The sequence below is a fragment of the Heterodontus francisci genome, chromosome 23, assembly GCF_036365525.1.
Source record: "Heterodontus francisci isolate sHetFra1 chromosome 23, sHetFra1.hap1, whole genome shotgun sequence".
Classification (NCBI taxonomy): domain Eukaryota; kingdom Metazoa; phylum Chordata; class Chondrichthyes; order Heterodontiformes; family Heterodontidae; genus Heterodontus; species Heterodontus francisci.
Genome location: NC_090393.1, coordinates 2,611,728 through 2,634,789, shown reverse-complemented (window position 1 = coordinate 2,634,789; position 23,062 = coordinate 2,611,728). Strand labels below are relative to the sequence as shown.

General features: G+C 44.4%; 1 protein-coding gene across 3 annotated transcripts; it reads left to right on the top strand.

Annotated features, from left to right (window-relative positions):
- The first annotated feature begins 716 nt into the window (after positions 1 to 716).
- Positions 717 to 21,317, top strand: ddx55 (DEAD (Asp-Glu-Ala-Asp) box polypeptide 55). Of its 3 annotated transcripts, none has more exons than XM_068054504.1 (14): positions 722 to 856; positions 3,581 to 3,631; positions 3,720 to 3,806; positions 7,425 to 7,516; positions 7,615 to 7,677; positions 10,985 to 11,134; positions 12,902 to 13,091; positions 14,896 to 14,978; positions 16,943 to 17,074; positions 17,426 to 17,518; positions 17,837 to 17,951; positions 18,511 to 18,679; positions 19,693 to 19,982; positions 21,057 to 21,317. In XM_068054504.1, the coding sequence occupies exons 1-14, from the start codon at positions 755 to 757 to the stop codon at positions 21,174 to 21,176; spliced, it is 1,737 nt and encodes a 578-aa protein (XP_067910605.1). In that variant the 5' UTR covers positions 722 to 754; the 3' UTR covers positions 21,177 to 21,317. The 3 variants fall into 3 exon arrangements, with proteins under 3 accessions (XP_067910607.1, XP_067910605.1, XP_067910606.1); XM_068054505.1 differs by lacking the exon at positions 722 to 856 and adding an exon at positions 890 to 1,379; XM_068054506.1 differs by lacking the exons at positions 19,693 to 19,982; positions 21,057 to 21,317 and adding an exon at positions 19,496 to 19,686 and having other exon boundaries at positions 717 to 856.
- The last annotated feature ends 1,745 nt before the right edge of the window (positions 21,318 to 23,062 follow it).

Here is a 23,062-nt window from a genome sequence, read left to right as displayed (position 1 = left end):
CCTTCCTATTCCTGAGCTCCACCCATATTGCCTCGCTGCATGACCCCTCCGAGGTGTCCTCCCGCAGTACAGCTGTGATATTCTCCTTAACAAATTCTCCTGACTTGGAACTATATCGCCATTCCTTCACTGTTGCTGGGTCAAAATCCTGGAACTCCCTTCCTAACAGCACTGTGGGTGTACCTACCCCACATGGACTGCAGCGGTTCAAGAAGGCAGCTCACCACCACCTTCTCAAGGGCAATTAGGGATGGGCAATAAATGCTGGCCAGTGACGCCAACATCCCATGAATGAATAAATAAATAAAAAAATCACCCTTGTGCTCAGTGACCTGCATTGGCTCCTGGTCAACGTCTTGATTTTAAAATTCTCATGCCTGAAATAACTGTCCCCACCTTTTACAGATGAGTTATAAGCAACATAGAATATTAATAGGAAAATACGGTGAATAGAAGATAAATGAAACCAAGTTTTTTCACCAGAAGTTTTGTCCATTGGGCCACACATTGGTAAATCATAACTTATCGATCCAATGTCGTTATTAAACATCAATGAAAAAGGGTCAAATGAATCAATCACATTAATTGATCCAACAATCAATGAATGAGCTGATCAGCTGTTGGGAACTGAGCCACAGCGCCCTCTGCGGCCGGATACTGTCACTCCTTGTAGCAGCAACATCGGAACCAAAGAGCGGGGGCAAGTGGCGGACGGGAGGTGGATGCTGGCGGACCGGAAGTCGCTGCAGGCAAGATGGCGGACTGCAGCGTGTGGGAGAGTTTGGCGACCGGGCTCCACCCGCGGGTTTTACAGACGTTGCGGGAGCTCCGTTTCACTCACATGACCCCGGTGCAGGTAACCCGGGGCGGGGCTGAGGGCCTCCACTGACCGGATCTGACTGAGGAAGATGCCGATCAGCTCCAGGCCTGCAGGGATTCCCGGGCTGGGCTCTGGGAATTCCAGGGAGGTGGTGAGGGGTGTTTGGGGTCACTGGTGCGGGTCTGCCTCCCCGGGAGGATCGTGGCCCTCCCGGAGGTGGTGGTGGGGAGTTGCCCCATGAATGGTGATGACGCTCAGTTCTAACACACATCTCTCAACCAATCCACTGCCGTTAAATTATCAAATGGCTTTTCCGATATCCGGTACTGGATAAGCAGAAATTTGCTTCAATTAAATCTGAAGTCGTAGTCTTCCGTCCCTGTTACAAACTGCATTCCAGCCATGGCTCACTCTTCAGGGCTGTTGAGTTCCAATCCCATTCCAGAACCTGAGCACAATCTAGGCTGACACTCCAGTCCGGTACTGATGGAGTGTTGCACTATCAGAGGTGCCATCTTTCAGATGAGATGTTAAACCAAGTCTCTGTCTGTCCTTTCAGGTGGGTGCAATATATCCTGTTGAAAAAGAGCACAGGAGGTATTCCTGGTGTTCTGGCCAATAATTATCCCTTAATCAACATCACAAAACCAGATTATCTGGTCATTATCACATTGCTGTTTGTGGGAGCTTGCCAGTGTGCAAATTAGCTGCTGTGTTTACTACAGTCCTTGAAGCGGCCAACACCCCCAGCTTATACACACTACTGAGTCAGCGGCGCTTGAGATGGCTTGGCCATGTGAGCCGCATGGAAGATGGCAGGATCCCCAAAGACACATTGTACAGCGAGCTCGCCACTGGTATCAGACCCACTGGCCGTCCATGTCTCCGTTATAAAGACGTCTGCAAACGCGACATGAAATCGTGTGACATTGATCACAAGTCGTGGGAGTCAGTTGCCAGCATTCGCCAGAGCTGGCGGGCAGCCATAAAGACAGGGCTAAATTGTGGCGAGTCGAAGAGACTTAGTAGTTGGCAGGAAAAAAGACAGAGGCGCAAGGGGAGAGCCTACTGTGCAACAGCCCCAACAAACAAATTTCTCTGCAGCACCTGTGGAAGAGCCTGTCACTCCAGAATTGGCCTTTATAGCCACTCCAGGCGCTGCTTCACAAACCACTGACCACCTCCAGGCGCGTATCCATTGTCTCTCGAGATAAGGAGGCCCAAAAGGTTTACTACATTACAACAATGATTACACTTCAAACGTATTAATTCGCTGTCAAGTGCTTTGGACATCTCAAAGTCTTGAGAGGTGCTATGTCTTTCCTACCTAACAACCTACCAACCCACCAATTTCCCTGACAACTGCCTAAGACTAAACCAGAGTGTTTGCAACCTTAGTGTCATATTTGATCTGAGCTGCGATTCTGACTTCATATCCTCTTTATCACCCAAGATTGCCTGTTTCAACCTCTAACATTGCCTGTCTGGAAATAGTTGCGTTGGGGACTGGGGATGAAATTGGGTCTCGGGGTTGCTTTCCAACTGGAGTGAGCCCACATCCCAGTTATGGCATTGATCCCGGTTCCTGTGGATGCCAGTTCATGCGGAACAAGAAAAGGGGGCAACTTTAATTTACAAACATTGAGGCCAGGAGTGAAATGACTTGAGTTCCTGGGCTGGAAGTTACTCACCCTCTGTCCCTCCTGCTCTCTGCAGATATTTTACAGGTTTCATCATTTTCCTTCAGTACCTCACTCAAGTGTATGTGCTGCTGGTGTAAGCCTAGGCAGTGAGGCTGGCTATCCATCGGGGCATCATGAACAAACAGGATCCAGCTTTTCATTTCAGAGTCCAGCAGCAGCCACTGGATGGGGATCAGAGTGGCAACTCAGGCTGACTTCCCTTATTCTGGAGTGTAGAGGCCCATTACAAGATTCCTGGCCAACATGCACGAACTGAGTAGATGGATTGTAACAGGATTGAGAAATGTTCTCATGCAGAGGGTTGTTAAAACATGGAATTCTTTACTGCAAAAGGCTGAGATTAGAATTTAATTTGAAAAGAATTTGCATAAGTATTTGTAAAAGTATTTAAAAGGATATGGGGAAAAGGCTGTGAATCAAGATTAGAGCAGACAGCTGCAGTTGAAGAGCGAGCACATGATGGGCTGAATAGCCTTCCTTACTGTGGTTTTGTTGAAACAAATCTGGGATCTTTGAATCTGTGTGGCTCAGTTACCAGTGCAGGTTTCATTGAGTAGAACAAGTGTAATTGTTAATGAACAGTAATTTCCTTTAAAACTGCAATTGAAAAACTATCAGCTGAAACAAACCATTTTTTGTGGCTTAAACCTCACACCTATTCAGCAAATCAATGTAACCAAAAGCTTTCAGCCAGCTCATTGCTCAGGTATTGATGTGTAGTCCTTGTTTAATTATCTGGATAACCAATGGTGAATTTCACACAGCTAAGGCAAGCAAATTTGAGCAGACCTGGGTGAGTAGCAGCAGTAGCATTTAAATAACCTCTTTAACGTAGTATAGCATTCCAAGGCACTTCACACTGAGCCACATGAGATATTAGGACAACTTGGTCAAAGAGGTAGGTTTTAAGGAATATCTTAAAAAGAGGAAATTCCAGAGTTTATCAGATGCTGGATCAAAAGTGGGATGAAATAACCTGAGAATGAGTTAGTGATTTCAGGAGAGGAAGGGAAATGAAGTGTGAATATAATTCCATTGTCTGTGTATTTTCTTGCAGTCTGCAACAATCCCTCTGTTTATGAGCAACAAGGATATCGCTGCAGAAGCTGTAAGTTGCCCTATAACCACATTCTCTGTCTGGCATTAGTTCACTGTTCTGCTGCTGTTGGATAAACTTAAATCTTAATTTAATACAGGTAACCGGCAGTGGGAAAACCTTGGCTTTTGTCATTCCTATTTTGGAAATCCTTTTAAAACGAGAGGAGAAGTTAAAGAAGCTGCAGGTTTGTACCCACTGGGAATTTGTTTCACTCTGTGTGCTATAAAATAAAGATTCTGAATTTCAGGTGAATTGAGTTTATATTGTTGCAAAGTAGATATCAATTGCATTTTATTTTTGGGTAATGTTGCTTAGGAAGGGTGTACCCCCTGCACACCCTTCCCCTGCACCCCCCTACCCAGCTCCCCCTCGCACCCCCTCCTCCCACCGGCATCATCCTACACCTGTGTAGGGGCCCTAACAACCCCACTGCCTTGTGGGTGTCTCGGGAGAGACCAAGGCTAAGGGAGTAAACCCTAACAGAAAATCCGGAGCGGAACCCCGTAGGCGGTCATGTGTCACCTTTGGCATGTTTCCGGCAGTTCCTGTAGCCAAACCGGTGCCAAACGTCGTGCTCTGCACTCCTTTGGACCCCACCAGAAAGGCCGAGAGGGGGGGTTTTGACGATTGGGCAACTCTCAACCTCCATACATTCGCCCAGGCATGCGCCATGGAGAGGTCACTCCATAGTTGCCTCACAGCGACTGAAACAACACGGAAGGTAGCAGTTAAGGGTTATAAGTCCAGCTAAATTGGCGTAGGTGTTTCTGCAGCACCTGTGGAAGAGCCTGTCACTCTAGAATTGGCCTTTATAGCCACTCCAGGCGCTGCTTCACAAACCACTGACCACCTCCAGGCGCTTACCCATTGTCTCTCGAGATAAGGAGGCCAAAGAAGAAGAAAGGCATTACTTGACTCATTGTTAGCTGTCTCATCTCTGAGTCAGAAGGTCATGGGTTCAAATCCCACTCTAGAGACTTTAGCGTGTAATCCAGGCTGACACTCCCAGAACGGTACTGAAGGAGTGCTGCATTGTCTGAAGTGCGACCTTTCAGATGAGATGTTAAACATTTATTCTGCGACCAATATCACTGAAACAGATTATCTGGTCATTCTCTCATTGTTGTTTGTGGGATCTTGCTGTGTGCAAATTGGCTGCTGTGTTTCCTACATTACTTTTGAATTGTAGTCACTGCTGTAATTAATTGGCTGGAAAGCGCTTTGGGACTTCTCAAAGAATTGAAAAGTGCTGTCCAAACGTTTGTCCTTTTCCCTCCCCCTCTACATGTTTGTTTTTATTTATTTTTTTATTATCGAAATACAGCACTGAAACAGGCCCTTCGGCCCACCGAGTCTGTGCCGACCATCAACCACCCATTTATACTAATCCTACATTTATCCCATATTCCTACCACATCCCCACCTTCCCTCAATTCCCCTACCACCTACCTATACTAGGGGCAATTTACAATGGCCAATTTACCTATCAACCTGCAAGTCTTTGGCTGTGGAAGGAAATCGGAGCACCCGGCGAAAACCCACGCGGTCACAGGGAGAACTTGCAAACTCTGCACAGGCAGTACCCAGAATCGAACCCGGGTCCCTGGAGCTGTGAGGCTGCGGTGCTAACCACTGTGCCGCCCTTATTTTCATATCATGTTTGCTGCAGCTGCTCCTAATATCCCTGGAGAGGGAACTGAGCACAAACTGTCTGCTCCAAGGCTGCTCTTGACCAACAAGTTGGACTGAACCCTGATCAGATTTTGCCCTCCCTGATTCAGGGAAGCTGAGATCAGCTAATTGTACAGGTGACCCACTCAGGGGGTCTGTATGGTTCTGCTCCCTGCTGGGTAAGTTTGGTGAGCAATCGTGGGAATAGGTGTCCTCTTTTAGGAGTTTTAGGAATTATGTGGATATTGAGACAGACTTGTGTCTGCTTTGATGCTTAGAAACATGCAGGAGCTTATCATAATTTCCCTAAACTAGCTGAGTGGGTTATTTTTATGCTGTGACCTGGCATTACATCCCCCATACCCTTTAATATCTCACCCACTCTACCCATACCCTTCCATATCCCACCCAGTCTAATTCCATTCTCCTGTTCAGTTCCTTTAACCCTCTTTTTCAAACAACAATTCCATTTTTTAAAGGAATGCGTGGATTGCACCAACAGCGGTTCCAGCTGATAATTTCATATTCTAACCAGCCTCAGTGTAAAAGACTTTTCTAACCTCCCCTTTAATTCATGTTTTGTGGTTATCTTAAAATTGTGCCTCTTATTCCCATCTCACTGACCAGTGGAAATAGTTTCTCACAATTTACTTGATCAGAACCCTACATAATTTTCAAGCCCCTTATTCAACTCAACCCTTGTCCCCAGCTTTACTGAGAAAAATCCTAACTTCTCAACTGTCTCTTCTCCCCTGCCCCACCATAACACTTAATCTGCACCCTTGGTAACATGCCAGTGAATTTACCTTTTCAATTGCTTTTATATCCTTTGTTTTAAGGAGGTGCCCAAAATGGTATACAAAAGTCATCTAACTAATGTCTTGTTTTGTATTGTTTAATTCCTCCGGATGTAAAACCAAGGGGCTGATTTCCTTCCTTCAAGGCCTTATCGACTTGTGTTGTCCCCTTTTATAATGACTGTTATTTTTTATTCATTCATGGGATGTGAGCATCAGTGGCGAGGCCAGTATTTGTTGTCCATCCCTAATTACCCTTGAGAAGGTGCTGGTGAGCTGCTGCCTTGAATATAACTGAGTGTCTCGTTAGGCCATTTCAGAAAGTAGTTAAAAATCAACCACATTGCTGAAAACCAGATAGGTTTTTATGAATATCCGGTATTTTGCTGGTTACCATTTCTGATACTATCTTTTTATTCTAGATTTTATTTTAAGTATTTGAATTTAAATTCGCCAGCTCCTGTGATAGGATTTGAACCGTTGTCTCTGAATCATTAGTCCAGGTCTCTGAATTACTAGTCCAGTAACATAGCCACCATGCTACTCTGCAGTCTCTGCAGCTCTACTCCATTTAAGGTGTTTCTCCTTTCTTTCTTTATGCTTCCAAAAGGTCTTGCTTCTCTGCCCATCCAGTGGTTCCCCCTCATACCCTGCAACCTTTTGCAGTTTGCCATGCCCCCCTAATTTGGTGTCATCAGCATTTTTTGATGTTGTTCCCTCAGATTGTAGGCCCAGGTAATTTCTGTAATTAGTAAATATGAATGGCTCCAACAATTCCACAACTCTCCAGTCTGAGAAACGTCCCTTTACCACAACCCATTGCTTTTGACCCTCCACCCCTCTGTCTATCCATGTGGTCACATTTCCTTTGATTTCACATGCTGTTATTTTTGCCATAAGTCTTGCATTAGCATGCAATCAGATTATCCTATCTCTTTGTCACCTGATACATGTACAGTTGATGGGGAGCCAAGTCGGAGCTGCACCTGAACCCAGATTTGACAATGTAATAAACCACAGCAGCATCCCCTCCCCAAGTCCCAGGGATTTCACAGTAACTACTGTAATTCAAGGTCATTTGGGATCAGCTGGGCCCATGAGCCTGAGCTTTGCATGAAAGATGTGTGGTGTATCATACCATTGAATAACTCGCAACGAGCTGGTGTGTTTCCTCCATTACAACAGTGACTACACTTGAAAATAGGACTTCATTGGCTGTAAAGCACTTTACGACATCTTGAGGTCATGAAAGGTGTTCTTGTAAAGGCAAGTTTTGTATTTTGTTGGCACAAGTTCCTATGACTGACTCATGGTCCTTTCTCTGCTGTATCTAGGTTGGGGCTCTCATTATCACTCCAACACGGGAGCTCGCTATTCAAATTGACGAGGTGCTGAGACAGTTCACGGTACACTTCCCACAGCTCAGGTGAGTTTGGAAACTATCTGTTAAGTCGAATGTGAACGACCTGTACAGTCTGTGTGTGAAAGGATATAGATTTGATAAACGTTGCATTTTGTGTTCAGTCAGATTCTCTTCATTGGTGGGAGCAATCCGATAGAAGATGTTGAGAAGTTCAAGAAGCAGGGGTGAGTGTGGACTCGTCGGCGCTGCTGTTGGTTCACTAATAATGTGGGACAGATGGTCTTTTCCTATCCATCATTGTTCCTACGTTCCTGCCAATATGGTTTATCCGGTATTTACGAAGCCATTGCAGTGAAGAGCAGCTGAACTCCCAGTTCGCCCAGGGTGTGGCACTCGTTCAGGATTCGGAATGAGTGGCTTTTTCCCTTTGATTCTGTTCTGCTCTTTTCCTCGGTTCCAGTTTTTTTTTAAAGAGATACAGCACTGAAACAGGCCCTTCGGCCCACCGAGTCTGTGCCGACCATCAACCACCCATTTATACTAATCCTACACTAATCCCATATTCCTACCAAACATCCCCACCTGTCCCTATATTTCCCTACCACCTACCTATACTAGTGGCAATTTATAATGGCCAATTTACCTACCAACCAGCAAGTCTTTTGGCATGTGGGAGGAAACCGGAGCACCCGGAGGAAACCCACGCAGACACAGGGAGAACTTGCAAACTCCACACAGGCAGTACCCAGAATCGAACCCGGGTTGCTGGAGCTGTGAGGCTGCGGTGCTAACCACTGTGCCGCCCTATAGTCTCCAGTTCTATAGTCTCCCTCCAGTACTGTATCCAAACAGCCATTTTTCATGAGTGTCAGATAGTGAGTGTCAGGCTGTTCCACTGTCGCGGGCATCATAGCTGACGCTGCTCCGATCCATGTCTGTCATCCATACCATTTCCAGAAGGTGCCTCTGGACAGTGGTCAGAAATGGAAAGGAAATGGCTAGCCGGTTAAAATCTCCCCAGCATCCAGAATGAAACCCGTTAGCTCAGCACAATCAGACCGGGCTGTTTACCAACCAAACAATTTCAGCAGATGATGACTAGCAGTAAGAAAATAACAGCCCACCCCCCACAACCATCCCTTCCTGTTTCAGGGTCTACATTTTGTACTTGCCCCAAACACACCTCTCTTTTTGAATCCTATAGGGATCCTGATTCCTTCTGGTGCTCCAATTGTATCACTAGTTGTGATTAGAGTCATAGAGAGATACAGCACTGAAACAGGCCCTTTAGCCCACCAAGTCTGTGCTGACCATCAACCACCCATTTATATTAATCCTACATTAATCCCATATTCCCTACCACATCCCCACCTTCCCTCAATTCTCCTACCACCTACCTACACTAGGGGCAATTTACAATGGCCAATTTACCTATCAACCTGCAAGTCTTTGGCTGAGGGAGGAAACCGGAGCACTCGACGGTACCCCAAGCGGTCACAGGGAGAACTTGCAAACTCCGCACCGGCAGTACCCAGAACCAAACCTGGGTCGCTGGAGCTGTGAGGCTGCGGTGCTAACTACTGCACCACCCAACTTATCTCACAGACCAGTGGCACTATGAAGCAGTTACTAGGCCAAGTACATGTGATGAGTTCTTTAGACCAGTGTGTCCATACTTTGTACAGAATACCTGTTGGTGTCTAATAAGTTCTGTTAATGAATGTTAAATACCTGGCAGTTGAAGGTAGAATGTGTTGGGTGTTGATTAGTTAATTGTACTCCGATGTTCACCTACCTAGGCTCAACTATCACCAGTAACCTGTCTCTCGATGCAGAAATCAACAAGCGCATGGGAAAGGCGTCCGCTGCTTTGTCCAGACTGACCATGGGTGTGTGGGAAAATGGCACGCTGACATGGAATACAAAAGTCCGAGTGTATCAAGCCTTTGTCCTCAGTACCTTGTTCTACGGTAGCGAGGCCTGGACAACGTATGTCAGCCAAGAGCGACGTCTCAATTCATTCCATCTTCGCTGCCTCCGGAGAATCCTTGGCATCAGGTGGCAGGACCGTATCTCCAACGCAGAAGTCCTCGAGGCGGCCAACATCCCCAGCATATACACCCTACTGAGCCAGCAGCACTTGAGATGGCTTGGCCATGTGAGCCGCATGGAAGATGGCAGGATCCCCAAGGACGCATTGTACAGCGAGCTCGTCACTGGTATCAGACCCACCGGCCATCCATGTCTCCGCTTTAAAGACGTCTGCAAACGCGACATGAAATCCTGTGACATTGACCACAAGTCGTGGGAGTCAGTTGCCAGTGATCGCCAGAGCTGGCGGACAGCCATAAAGGCAGGGCTAAAGAGTGGCGAGTCAACGAGACTTAGCAGTTGGCAGGAAAAAAGACAGAATCGCAAGGAGAGAGCCAACTGTGTAACAGCCCCAACAACCAATTTTATCTGCAGTGCATGTGGAAGAGTCTGTCACTCTAGAATTGGCCTTTATAGCCACTCCAGGTGTTGCTTCACAAACCACTGACCACTTCCAGGCGATTACCCATTGTCTCTTGAGACAAGGAGGCCAAAGAAAGAAAGACTCCGATGTGTATATAAAGAAGAGCCAGTCAGCACTGCCTGGGTGTTGTTAGGACTGGAGAAGTAAGCTCTATGGCAAGCAATAGACAATTTCCAACAAAGCATCTTAGTCTCGGTGTCATCTTCACAAACAGGCTTGGAAGTTTCTCTAACAATGCCTATATTCAAATCAGTTCCTCCCAATTCTTCTCATAACTGCAGTTATAGTTTCCTTTGCATTATCTTTGTTAATCACAGTGTGTTGTTTTATTAACTGTTAAAGGCTTGCTTATTTGTGATTTCCCTCCACCTCCCCTGGCCCACTCCACCTCAGTTTAACTATTCGTGTTCTATTGGCTCAGTGTCACACTGCAGGTTCTGGTTCTGTATGCTTTCCCGGTCCAGTGTGAAATCCTGAGTGTTTCCCATTGTCTGGTTACAAAATGCCTTGGGAGCAGGAGACAGAACCTAGGAGAAAGAACTTGTATTTTTATAGCGCCTTTCACAACCTCAGGACTTCCCAAAGTGCTTCACAGCCAGTTAAGTACTTTTAAAGTGTAGTCACTGTTGTAGGAAATACAGACGGCAGCCAATTTGTGGAGCAAACTCCCACTAACAGCAATGTGGTAATGACCAGGTCATCTGTTTTAGTGAGAAGCCGCCCCCCCACTGCTGCTCTTCCAAATGCAATGGGATCTTTTACATCCACCTGAAAGGGCAGATGGGGCCTCAGTTTAATGCCTCATCTGAAAGACAGCCCCTCCGACACTGCAGCACTCCCTCAGTAATGCAAAGGGAGTGTAGGCCTAGAATCTGTGGAATAGGGCTTTCTGACTCCAGTGAAAGTGTTACGGCTGCTGCCTTTTCTTTTTTAAAAAAAGGAATGATGGAATAACTTGTCAAGCTTGCGTTTCTATAGAAGTGACTAAGGATTTGATTGTTTTGTCTTTCTGACAGAGGGAACATTGTTGTGGGCACTCCTGGCCGTTTAGAAGACATGTTCCGACGGCACTCGGACGGTGTGGATTTACCCAGCTGTGTGAAGACCCTGGAAGTCTTAGTACTGGATGAAGCTGACAGGCTTCTAGAGATGGGATTTGAAGCAAGGTAACCATAACAGCAGTGTATTCGGAAGAAGGAAAATGAGCCAGGGGTGAATTGTTCTGTAAAGAAAGAACAAGAGACAGAACAAAGAGTTACATTTTTGCACAGTTTTGGGGGTCACTTGGGAATTTCTTGGTGAGAGAATTTTCATTGCTGCTTATTTTAATGCAGCTGTTGGGAAATCATTCCTGCTGTTCCCAAAACTTCTGCAATGTCTGGCTGTTGTACAGGCTAAACGTTTTGCTGATATTTAGATGGCCACTTCACACACCAAATGGGAATAAAAGGCCACGGAGTTGTTTAGATCAAGGAACTAACTTCACTGCTCCCCTAACTTGGCTCCAATTCCTGTAAACATCATTGTTGGTAATGGGCTAGGTGGATAATGGAGAGTGGACAGTCAAAAGCACTTGTGTTTATATAGCGACTTTCATGACCTCAGGACCTTCCAAAAACCAATGAAGTAATTTTTGTTTTGAAGTGTTGTCCTTCCGTAATGTAAGGAAAAGTAGCAATCAATTTGGGCACAGCAGGATCCCATAGACATGCCTGAGTAATATTGGTTATGGGATAAATGTTAGTGAAGATGCAGGGAGAGCATCTGTCTTTGCCTGCTCCTATGAATAATGCTGTGGGGTATATAGAAATCAATGTATGAGGGCAGTTTAAAGATGGCACATCTGACCATGCAGCACTCACTCAGCACTGAACCAGAGCATCAGCCAGATTATGTGCTCCGCTCCTACAGCGGGGCTCAAACCCACAACCTTCTGAGTCCAAGGCGAGGGTGCTAACGCAGAGCCTTGGCTGATACCAACAGCTTAATTTCTACTGTGTAAAATTCATACAAAGTTCATAAACATGAAAGCCTTTGGTTCTGTTTAACTTTTAGCACATTTAAAATAATGAATAAACAAATTAAAAATATGGATGAAAGAGATTCTGTGTGAAGACATGAATCCATTGGTGATGCTGAACAGTCTAATCAGTTCTTTGTGTTGCCATAACTATCAGATGTCAATTGAGACAGCAGCATTTCTGATGAGTGTTCATATTGTGGCTCATGCATGGTAAACAGATTAGTAATAATCCGGTCTCCAGTTTAGAAAGTACTTCTGATATAGAAAGATGTTAGGAGGTCAACTCTTCACACATCAATACACCATTCCTTTGTTGTGCTGTGTTAATCGAGGCCCCAACCTCCTAAATTACCCAGTTAACCCTCTATTCAAACACCAGATGGGATGTCTTACAGACGGGCTACCTGATTTCTCGCTAATATGGACAGCAATGGCTTGAAGGTGGGAACACACCAGTAACATTTACAGTAAAGCTAAACACATCACAATTACAGAAAACACCTGATTTAATTTTCTATCAGGTGAAAATCTAACTGATTAAAATTGTGAAAATGGGACTAGAAGCGACGTGTATTGACACCGGACCAAAGAAGGTTGTGTAGACCATCAATACGCTGCCTGTGGTGAAGCAGATTCAGTTGTAACATTCCAAAGGTAATTGGATAAATACTTGAAGGGAAAAGATTTACAGGGCAGTGAGGAAAGAGCAGGCGAGTAGGATTAATTGGATAGCTCTTTCAAAGAACAAGCACAGACAAAATGGGCCATATGGCCTCCTTTTGTGTTGTATCATTATATGAATTTCTGATTACGGGTTTGTACAATAATATCACTAACTGTTGTGGTTGTATTGTGACAAGCACTTCACTTTGTATGAAACCCAAGTGTCCTTTTTGTTCTAACGCTGCAGCCTGAACACCATCCTGGGGTTTTTGCCAAAACAGCGGAGAACGGGTCTCTTCTCAGCCACACAGACGCAAGAAGTGGAGAGCCTGGTCCGAGCAGGTCTGCGTAACCCTGTTCGGATCACGGTGAAGGAGAAGGGAGTGGCTGCAGACAGTACCCAAAAGACACCAGTCCAGCTGCACAACTATTACATGGTAAGATTCCAGAATGTGAAAGCTGCCTCTGGTAGGGTGAATGGGCAGGAGAAGCTTGATGAGAGTCAGTTACTCTGGGCAGCCCACCTGCTCCTGATTTCTGCTCAACATTGAGGACAAGGCCTCCTGTATGTTGCTTGTGTGTTTTATTTTTCTGTGTACGTCTTGCACACTTTGTCTCTTTTACCCTATTCTCTGATCTTTCTTGTTTGATTTCTCTTCTGAATTTTGTTGTATCTATTTTCCTTTCATTAGTTTCTTTTCATCATTTTAATTTATTGCATTTTTTTTTGTTGAATCTTTTTGTCTGGGTTCAAAGAAATGAGATCTGTCTTCCTGCATTTCCACTTGATATCTGAACACTTTCTCTTTCTACTATCTCTCTGGGTGTAACAGCTCCAAAGTTTGCACTCTTTTGTTTCTCAAGGTGCCTTTGCCGAGTCAATCCACTCAGTCCAGTGCTCTGTGTCTCTGCTTGTGCCTCAGCCATTGATCCATGATGTCTGGCTCCCTCAGTGTCGGGTAATCTCAATCCCACCAGTGTGAGGCAAACTGGGCTAGCAGGGTGGATTTCACTCACCTCGTGGCTCTAGACAGGATGTGAGTGTGTGCTGGCTGTTTGACTATCCGGGTAACTGCATGGCCCCAGTTAGAAAGTATATTCACTCATTGTTGCATTTGATTATTTCCCCTCTCCCTGAAGGGAAGCTTCCTCTCCATCCTGTTCACCTGTTTCCAGCTGAGTGAGAGCACTTGTTCTCAGTAAGAATTACTGCAAGGAACCTCATGATATCAATCTGATACAGCTCCTACAGTCTGTGAGTGTGTGATGTAATATCTCCAAATTTGTAGATGACACAACACTGGGTGGGAGGGTGAGTTGTGAGGAGGATGCAGAGAGGCTTCAGGGTGATTTGGACAAGTTGAGTGAGTAGGCTAATGCATGGAGATGCAGTATAATGTGGATAAATGTGAGGTTATCCACTTTGGTAGCAAAAAACAGGAAGGCAGATTATTATCTGAATGGCTATAAACTGAGAAAGGGGGATGTGCAGCGAGACCTGGGTGTTCTCGTACACCAGTCGCTGATGGTAACCATGCAGGTGCAACAAGCGGTAAAAAAGGCAAATGGTATGTTGGCCTTCATAGCGAGAGGATTCGAGTACAGGAGCAGGGATGTCTTGCTGCAATTATACAGGGCCTTGGTGAGGCCACACCTGGAATATTGTGTGCAGTTTTGGTCTCCTTATCTGAGGAAGGATGTTCTTTCTATAGAGGGAATGCAGCGAAGGTTTACCAGACTGATTCCTGGGATGGCAGGACTGACATATGAGGAGAGATTGAGTCGGTTAGGATTATATTCACTGGAGTTCAGAAGAGTGAGGGAGGGATCTCATAGAAACCTATAAAATTCGAACAGGACTTGACAGGGTAGATGCAGGAAGGATGTTCCCAATGGTGGGGGAGTCCAGAACCGGGGTCATAGTCTAAGGATACGGGGTAAACCTTTCAGGACTGAGATGAGGAGAAATTTCTTCACCCAGAGAGTGGTGAGCCTTTGGAATTCACTACCACAGAAAGCAGATGAAGCCAAAACATTGTATGTTTTCAAGAAGGAGTTAGATATAGCTCTTGGGTCTAAAGGGATCAAAGGGTATGGGGCGAAAGCAGGAACAGGTTACTGAGTTGGATGATCAGCCATGATCATAATGAATGGCGAAGCAGGCTCGAAGGGCCGAATGGCCTCCTCCTATTTTGTGTTTCTATGTGCTTGTTTTTAATTTTTGTGGTGTTTGCTATTCAGACGTCTCGAGCGGATGTGAAGTTTAACCAGTTAGTCGCCTTCCTGCGCCGACATAAACAAGAGAAACATCTCGTCTTCTTCAGGTAACTTTTGTTCTCAATGAAAAGGCAACTTTTTCTGAAATGTCCTTTTAGTTTTTCTTTGAAATTTCCTTTCTATGCTGCATTGTGTTTTTACTGTTTCTTACATATTCCATGTCTGATGTTGGAGGATTTTAATCTGTTTATTAAAAAGTAATTAAAGAATCAAGCAGGAGTTTGCTGAGTTTTAACTTTGGCAATTTCGGACACACCAACTACTGAGGCTGTTTCATTTGGAGAGAAACCACAATCTGCTGTCAAGACTCTCATTCATCAAACAGTTATCATCAGTCTCGGAAACAGCCACAGGCTTCACCTATAGTATAGCAACTGCTATGGAGACAAATAGTCATCATTTACACACGGCAAGATCCCACATATAGCAATAAGATAAATAGCCAGTTAACTTGATTTTGGTGATAATTAAGGTTGAATGTTGGCCTAGACACTAGGAGAACCTCTCCCTTCTTTGAGAAACGTCATAGGATCTTTCGCACCCACTGGGTCAGGCAGACAGGGAAGGGGATGTGAGTGAAGGTTTTGCATTTCCTTAAGAAGGCGACACCTCCTAAAGTGCAGCTTTGCCTTGTGTCAGCCTAAGTGAGGTGCCCAAGTCTTGCACTAGGACATGAACCCACAACCTTCAGACTCAGGTGAGAAATGCCTATGTTAGTGAAATGAGGCTCCCAATCTTTCTCAGTGGTTTCACCAGCATCGATACTGGTTAATCTGTCTGTCCACTAGAATCATTGACTAACCATAGGTGTGGCTGCAGAGGTACTGTTTTAGCCCATACACTAATTTTCCAATAACTACTTGTCTTTATGTGGTGACTTTAATGTAGTAAAATGTCCCAAAGTGCTTCAAAGGACCAATTATCAAACAAAATTTGACACTGAACCAATGAGATGTTAGGGCAGATGATCCAAAGCTTGATCATAGAGGTAGGTTTTAAGGAGTGTCCTGAAGGAGAGAGAAGTTTAGGGATGGAATTCCAGACATTTAGGGCCTTTGCATCTGAAGACATGGTCACCAAGGGTGGAGCGATTAAAATTGAGATTGCTGAAGAGGGCAGGATTGGAGAAGTGCAGACATCGGAGGGTTATTGAGCTGGAGGAGATTACAGAGATGGGGAGGGGTGAGGCCATGGATTTGAAAAGAGGATGAGAATTTTAAAATCAAGGTGTTACTTAATAAGGAGCCATTGTAGGTTAGCAAGCACACGGGGGTGATGGGTGAACAGAATTTGGTACAAGTTCGGACACGGGCTGCAGAGTTTTGGATAAAGGTCAGTTTATGGAGCGTAGAACTTGCAGACTGGCCGGTAGTGCTTTGGAATAGTCAAATCTAGAGGTAACGAAGGAATGGAAGGATTTTAGCAGACAAGCTGAAGCAGGGACTGAATTGGTTGATACAGAGCTGGAAGTAGGCGGTCTTGTTGATGGCACGGCCATGTGGTTGGAAGCTCATCTTGTCATATATGACACCGAGGTTGCGAGCAGTCTGGTTCAGCCTCAGTTGCAGGAGAGGAATGGAGCTGGTGGCTAGGGAATGGAGTTTGTGACGGGGACCAAAGACAATGGTTGCTATCTTAATATTCTAGTAGAAAACAGCTCAGACACAATACAGGTAAATGTACTTCACACGAGGATATTTACTGAAGAAACCTGTCTCTCTCTTCCCCCCCCCCCCCCCCCCCCCCGGCCCCATTCAGTAACCAAGGAAGTAAATGGTCGCACACTCTGCTTTTCACCTAACCTAAAGGTTAATGTCCACATTTATTCCGTATGGATATGAGTATTGAGATCACAGGCTCAATGACGTGTCTGTTATTCATTATTTACTGATTAGACTTCTGTTGCTTTGAAGTCCTGGGGTCCCTCAATCTGAATGGGTTGAAAAAAGCTTCCCACCTGCTTCAATTAGTTATTTATTGCCGAGTTTGATCAAAATTCCCTTTGTTTCAGTACGTGTGCGTGTGTGGAATATTACGGGACTGCATTGGATGCCTTGGTGAAAAATGTACAAATAATGTGCATTCATGGGAAAATGAAGCACAAACGGAACAAGATCTTCACCGAGTTCCGGCAGCTTCAAAGGTAAAGGTTTTCATTTAAGCACCGAACTCATGTAGCTCATCCAGAAAGGTCATCCTGTGAGTACCTGAGCCACGTACAGCAAGGCTCCAGCTTTGATTTGTGGCTGGTGCTGAGTTTAGCTTATTTCAGTTGGAGCAGTGATGGGTGATGCTGCTACTGGTTTAAGGGACAGGAATATTTGCCAAAGTTTCCACTCCTGGTCCTAAATCCATCAATTCATCATCTATTGGAATCTGTAAACATGTGTCCTACTGGTATGTGTGGGACACTGCACTACTTTTCAGTGCTTTACACTCTGCTTTGCACTGACTATGTGTTGCACTGAACAATCTTTTTTCTTTTCTGTCCCAGTGGTATTTTGGTTTGCACCGATGTCATGGCTCGTGGTATAGACATCCCTGAAGTTGACTGGGTCCTGCAGTATGACCCTCCCAGCAGTGCCAGGTACTTATATTCAGTCGCTTTATTAGATCTAAGGAGCAGAATAAATTCATCAAATGGAAATCAGAACTATGCACAGAAGGAAAACTATTCCGCAGTGTTAAAATTAGAACTTCAGTTTTTGGAGACAATAGTTAGATGACAAAGTAGCGGCCTGGGGGCTTTTGAGAGGATGGGATGTATGTTGCAGCAGAAGTATGGTGATATTCAGTTGGTTGTTAGTTGTTCAGCTGTTTATTTTGTCGATATCTGCATCCGGTACCTTTTGGGTTGTTCGATTGAGTCGGTATTTAATGGATGTTATCTTTGTTTATTTTTTAGTGCCTTTGTCCATCGCTGTGGACGGACAGCTCGTATTGGTCACCACGGCAACGCCCTTGTATTCCTGCTTCCTATGGAGATGGCTTATGTCAACTTTCTTTCCATTAATCAGAAAGTATGGTTACTTATTTTTCCCAAGTATTTTAAAACATAACCATATGCTTTCTCTAGTGAACCTTACACGTTTCTTAGGCTATGTAATCTGATATTTTCAAATGCACAGATTTGAAGGACCTGCTAGGGATGTTCTAAGGCTTCTGTACACTGTCTGCTGGAGACTTGTTCAGGCAGCATCACCAATATATGTACACTAGTAACTTGCTCTGTTAAAACTTAACACCCGAGTTTGTGCTTCTGGCGAAGGAGCACCTTCATAAAAGTAGAAACTGGTGGAAATTGAATCTAAAGGGAAAAGGTTAGTTACTGTTTGAAGTTGAGACACTATAATGAAACTGGTTTTAATATTGCCTAAGTCTTTGATCTTCTCAAATCAGACTGTCTGAAATCAAATGTCTCCTGTAATAGCCTTGGGGCGTTTTACTATGTATAAATGCAAGTTGTTGTACTGCCAAGGCATCTCAATTAAGCAGTAAAGCAAAGAGTTACTGTTACAGCTCGTTAACCTCTGTTGAAGTGTCTTTTAATTTGTTTAAATGAGTTTGTTCCCTCGTCAGTGTCCAATAGAGGAGATGAAGCCGCTGAAAGATTCTGCTGACGTCCTGCCAAAGCTGAAGAAGTTGGCTGTGTCTGACCGAGCCGTCTTTGAAAAAGGGATGAAGGCATTTGTGTCTTTCGTTCAGTCTTATGCAAAACACGAGTGCAGTTTGATATTTCGAATAAAAGGTAACTGAATGGAAAGGCCAGTGCCAGGGTCCATGTTGTCGGGTGAGTGGTGCAAACGATTGCAGTATGCAGCTCACTGTTTCCAAAATAAATGACACCAGGACTCTGCATAGGAACCTGACATTTAGTAGAGCAAGACACTTTGTTTTTTTTTAAAGCCACAATCCCAGTGAGTGTTTTATGCCGTTTCTCGATTTCAGTCTTAAAATTTCTGTTGACCTGCAGCATTCACAGCCTTTTACAGAAGAGAATTATGAATTTCCACTAACCTTTGCCTGAAAAAGTGCTTTTTGATTTCACTCCTGGCCTCGCTCTTAAGTTCAAAATTCTACCCCTTTATTCTAGCTTTCCCACAGCAGAGGGAATAGTTTCTATCTCCTGTATCAAATCCTTTCATAATTTGAAACATCTCGATTGGCTCACCCCTTAATCTTCTATAGTGAAGACAATACAAGCCTAGTCTGTGCAACCTGTCCTCATAATTTAACCCTGTTAGTCTCAATATCATTCTGGTGAACCTGTGCTGCACCCTCTCTATGGCCAATATATCCTTCCAGAGGTGCAGTGCCCAGAACTGAATGTAGTTACTCCAGATGGGGTCTGAACAGTGCTTTGTAAAACTAATATAACCTTCACCCTTTTGTATTCTAACTCTCTTGAGATAAAAGTCAACAAGCTGACATGAATTCGATGGGCTGAATGACCTTCTCCTGTGCCAGAATGACTCTGACTATGCCATTAGTCTTTTGATTATCTGTGCACTAGCTTTTAGTGATTTCTGTACTTGGACACCCAAATCCCTTTGCTCTTCCACAGATCCTGCTCTCTTACCATTGGGAAAATATTCCAATTTGCTTGGATCCAAAGTGAGTGGACCTCACACTTCCCCACGTTGAACTCCATCTGCCAGTTTTGCCCACTCTTAGTTTGCCTATGATCCTTTGTAACTCCCTGCATTTGCTCTCCAGTAAGGGAGCCTCCAGTGATGATTTCCACATTGAATACTTTTCCAGATCTGGATTTTGCAGCTGTTGCCAGGGGCTTTGGTTTACTTAAACTGCCCAAGATGCCGGAGTTAAGAGGGAAAAGTTTTCCTGGTTTCATTCCCGAGAACATAGACACAAACGCCATCCGATACAGAGACAAAAACAGAGAGAAACAGAGGCAGAGGATGTTAAAGCAACAGCAGGAGAGGCAACCAAATGAAGGGAAAAAGAAATTTGTGAAAAATAAACCCTGGTCAAAGCAGAAAACGAAGAGGGACAAGAGAAAAAAACAAGCAGCCAAAAGGAGGCGAGATGAGGTGTGTTGGAGTGGGGTGGGCTGGGCAGGGGAGGGCCGGTGTGAGGAGGGGATGGGTGGAGTCTCATGTTTTGTATTTCTGTGATGGAGTTTCTGGTAACTGAAATCTAGACAAGTTCTAAACTCTTAACTCAAATTATTGAAAGGCCAGTACAGTGTAAATGGTTTTCTAAAGATCTTGTGATGCTGAAAGATTTCTAAGTAAATCTCCTTTGATCCTGAGCTATATTCTGGCTACTGAAAGTTGGAAGTACCAGAATATTGGAGTAAATGTGGCTTAAAACAATTGCATTTTAAACACCAGAGGCCAGATCTCCCCAGTTGCACCATCTCATTCAATTAAATGCTGCCATTAACATCTCACCATCCGATAATCAAGGCTCCTGTATTTAGTTACAGTCACTCCTGGACCGCCCTACTCTACTCCACACCCCTCAAAAAAAATCTCTAAATGATGAGCATGAATCTTGTGACCCCATTGATTTGTTTTAATTTAAATCACTTAATTTTAAAAAATTTTTAATTTTTAGATACAGCACTGAAACAGGCCCTTCGGCCCACCGAGTCTGTGCTGACCAACAACCACCCATTTATACTAACCCTACATTAACCCCATATTCTCTACCACATCCCCACCATTCTCCTACCACCTACCTACACTAGGGGCAATATACAATGGCCAATTTACCTATCAACCTGCAAGTCTTTGGCTGTGGGAGGGAACCGCAGCACCCGACGGAAACCCACGCAGACACAGGGAGAACTTGCAAACTCCGCACAGGCAGTACCCAGAACTGAACCCGGGTTGCTGGAGCTGTGAGGCTGCGGTGCTAACCACTGAGCCACTGTGCCGCCCATCCTGTATCCTGTAATTACAGACTCTGCCACAGAGGTCCTGTAATCCTCAAAAGATTAAAATGGGACAGTCTGATTGGTCTATTTGTCTTTTTTAATACCATTCATGCAGTTAATAAACTACCTTGTGCTTGTGCTGATTAGAAGTAGGTTAACTCTGACTTGCTCAACCTCAAAGTGAATTCGCACAATCCAAGTTAGTAACGCTACCATTTTGCAGGGATCTGACATGGAGGATGAGGATGTCGATGGACTTCTCAATGACACCCGATTATTGAAGAAGCTGAAAAAGGGGAAGATCAATGAGGAGGAGTTTGAAAAGCAGCTGATGGGAACATGAGGGATGGGTGAATTGGAAGATGGCTGACGTTGTAACTTTGTGAATAGTTTCTAAGCAATTCTTTTTATTTAAATCCTGGACTTTACTGTGGAAAAAATCTGTTCAGATTAATTTATAAAATAAATTCCTTGGCTTATGAAATGGGAGTATTTGTTGTTGTGAATTGTAGTACTTGGGAGTAAAACCTGCCTGTTGGTGGCTCTGTTGCTAGTTAAATATTAAAATTCAAGAAATGAACTTTTCTGGAAGAATGTGAAAACCATGTCCGAGTCAGCTGTGGCTCAGGAGGTAACTCGAGACAATCTAGGCAGGCACTCAGTGCAGTACTGAGGGAATGCTGCACTGTCAGATATGCTGTCTTTTGGATGAATCATTAAAATAAGGCCTTGTCCACCTATTCAGGCAGATGTACAAGATCCCATTGCATTAGTCTAGGAAAAGCAGGGGGAGTTATCCCTGATGTCCTGGCCAATATTGATCCTCAACCAACATCACTAAAACAGATTGTGGTCATTTTCACATTGCTGTTTAGGGGAGCTTCCTGTGTGCAAATTGGCTGCCACATTTCCTATATTACAACAGTGACTACACTTCAAAAGTAATTCGCAACCAACAGGTGCTATATAAATGCAAGTCTTTATTTCAGTGACTCATCTATTTGCTACTCCAGCTGCATTTGGCTAATGGGATAAACCAAGGATTTAACTAAACCTGCTCTTGCCTGTGTTTCATGCCCTATCGAAGGAGGCTACAAGCAGTTCCTGACAATTTAGTCAGGAAGCCCAGATGCAACAGCACCGTTTGTGCTTTTATTTCTCTTTGTTTTATCCTCTGAACTTTGAGACTGCTTAACCAGGTATCAGTGTTGTGGCAAACCTGGCCACAGGCCACTTGATTGAGGTTCTACCTGACCAGAAAGGCTTTTCAAAAATTAGTTCCAATTAAATAGTGGAAAAGTGTGCCACTGTGTAAAACCATTGGTGCATCAATTTTATAAACATTAGGAATGTAGGTGGGAAAAAGGTAAACATTACACAATTAGCCATATTGTGATTTTATTCATACATTGAACAGGCAATGCTGTACAAGACAGCATAGGTAGCTGATATAACCCCATAAACCTGTAGCCCAGAAAGAAGTCTACGCTGAGGGAAGGAAGGGCAGCCCAGCAATGCTGTCATAGGAGTGACTTTAGAATGGTTTAATCTGAGTGTGGAGTTGTGTTGGTGAATCAGTTGCCTGAGCTGTTGGGGAGTCAGTTAGTTCTATTTCTGAAAAGGTATGGAGTCATCTTGTGCAAGGCAACTTCTGGCTTCTCATTACTGTAAAAGCAGAAACTCCCCAACTATTCACCCAGTCAGGTGTGGGGCTTGTGGATCATTACTTAGTGGGGGTGGTAAGAGCTGGAGCTGGGAGGGAGATGTTTTAAACCCCTCCACCGCCCCCAACTTGGATTTATTTTTCTGTCGATATATCTCATTTACCATTCATTTGGACTATCAACTTTACCAAAGTTGATGCAAGTATTGTAGAATCTTACCTAATGGTCTTGTGTGTTGTAAATGTTATGTGCCAGCTCACAGTCCCCTCACGGCAACCGTTCAAATTTTGTGTTTTTCAAATATTTATCTACTTCCCTTTCAAAAGCTACTGTGGATTCTGCTTCCAGGACTGTTTCCATCTGGAGCCTCCATGTGTATAAAAGAAAGAATTCTCAACCTCTCCCTTTGTTTTTTGGTGATAAATTTCTGTCCCCTGGTTACTGACTCACCAACCTTTGGTAGTAATGTTTTTGTGATCTACTTTAACAATATGGTTGGAGATAATTGGCCTGCATTTTCACCTTTGCAGGAGATCCCCTGGTGTCAGATGGGGTGGTGGGGAGT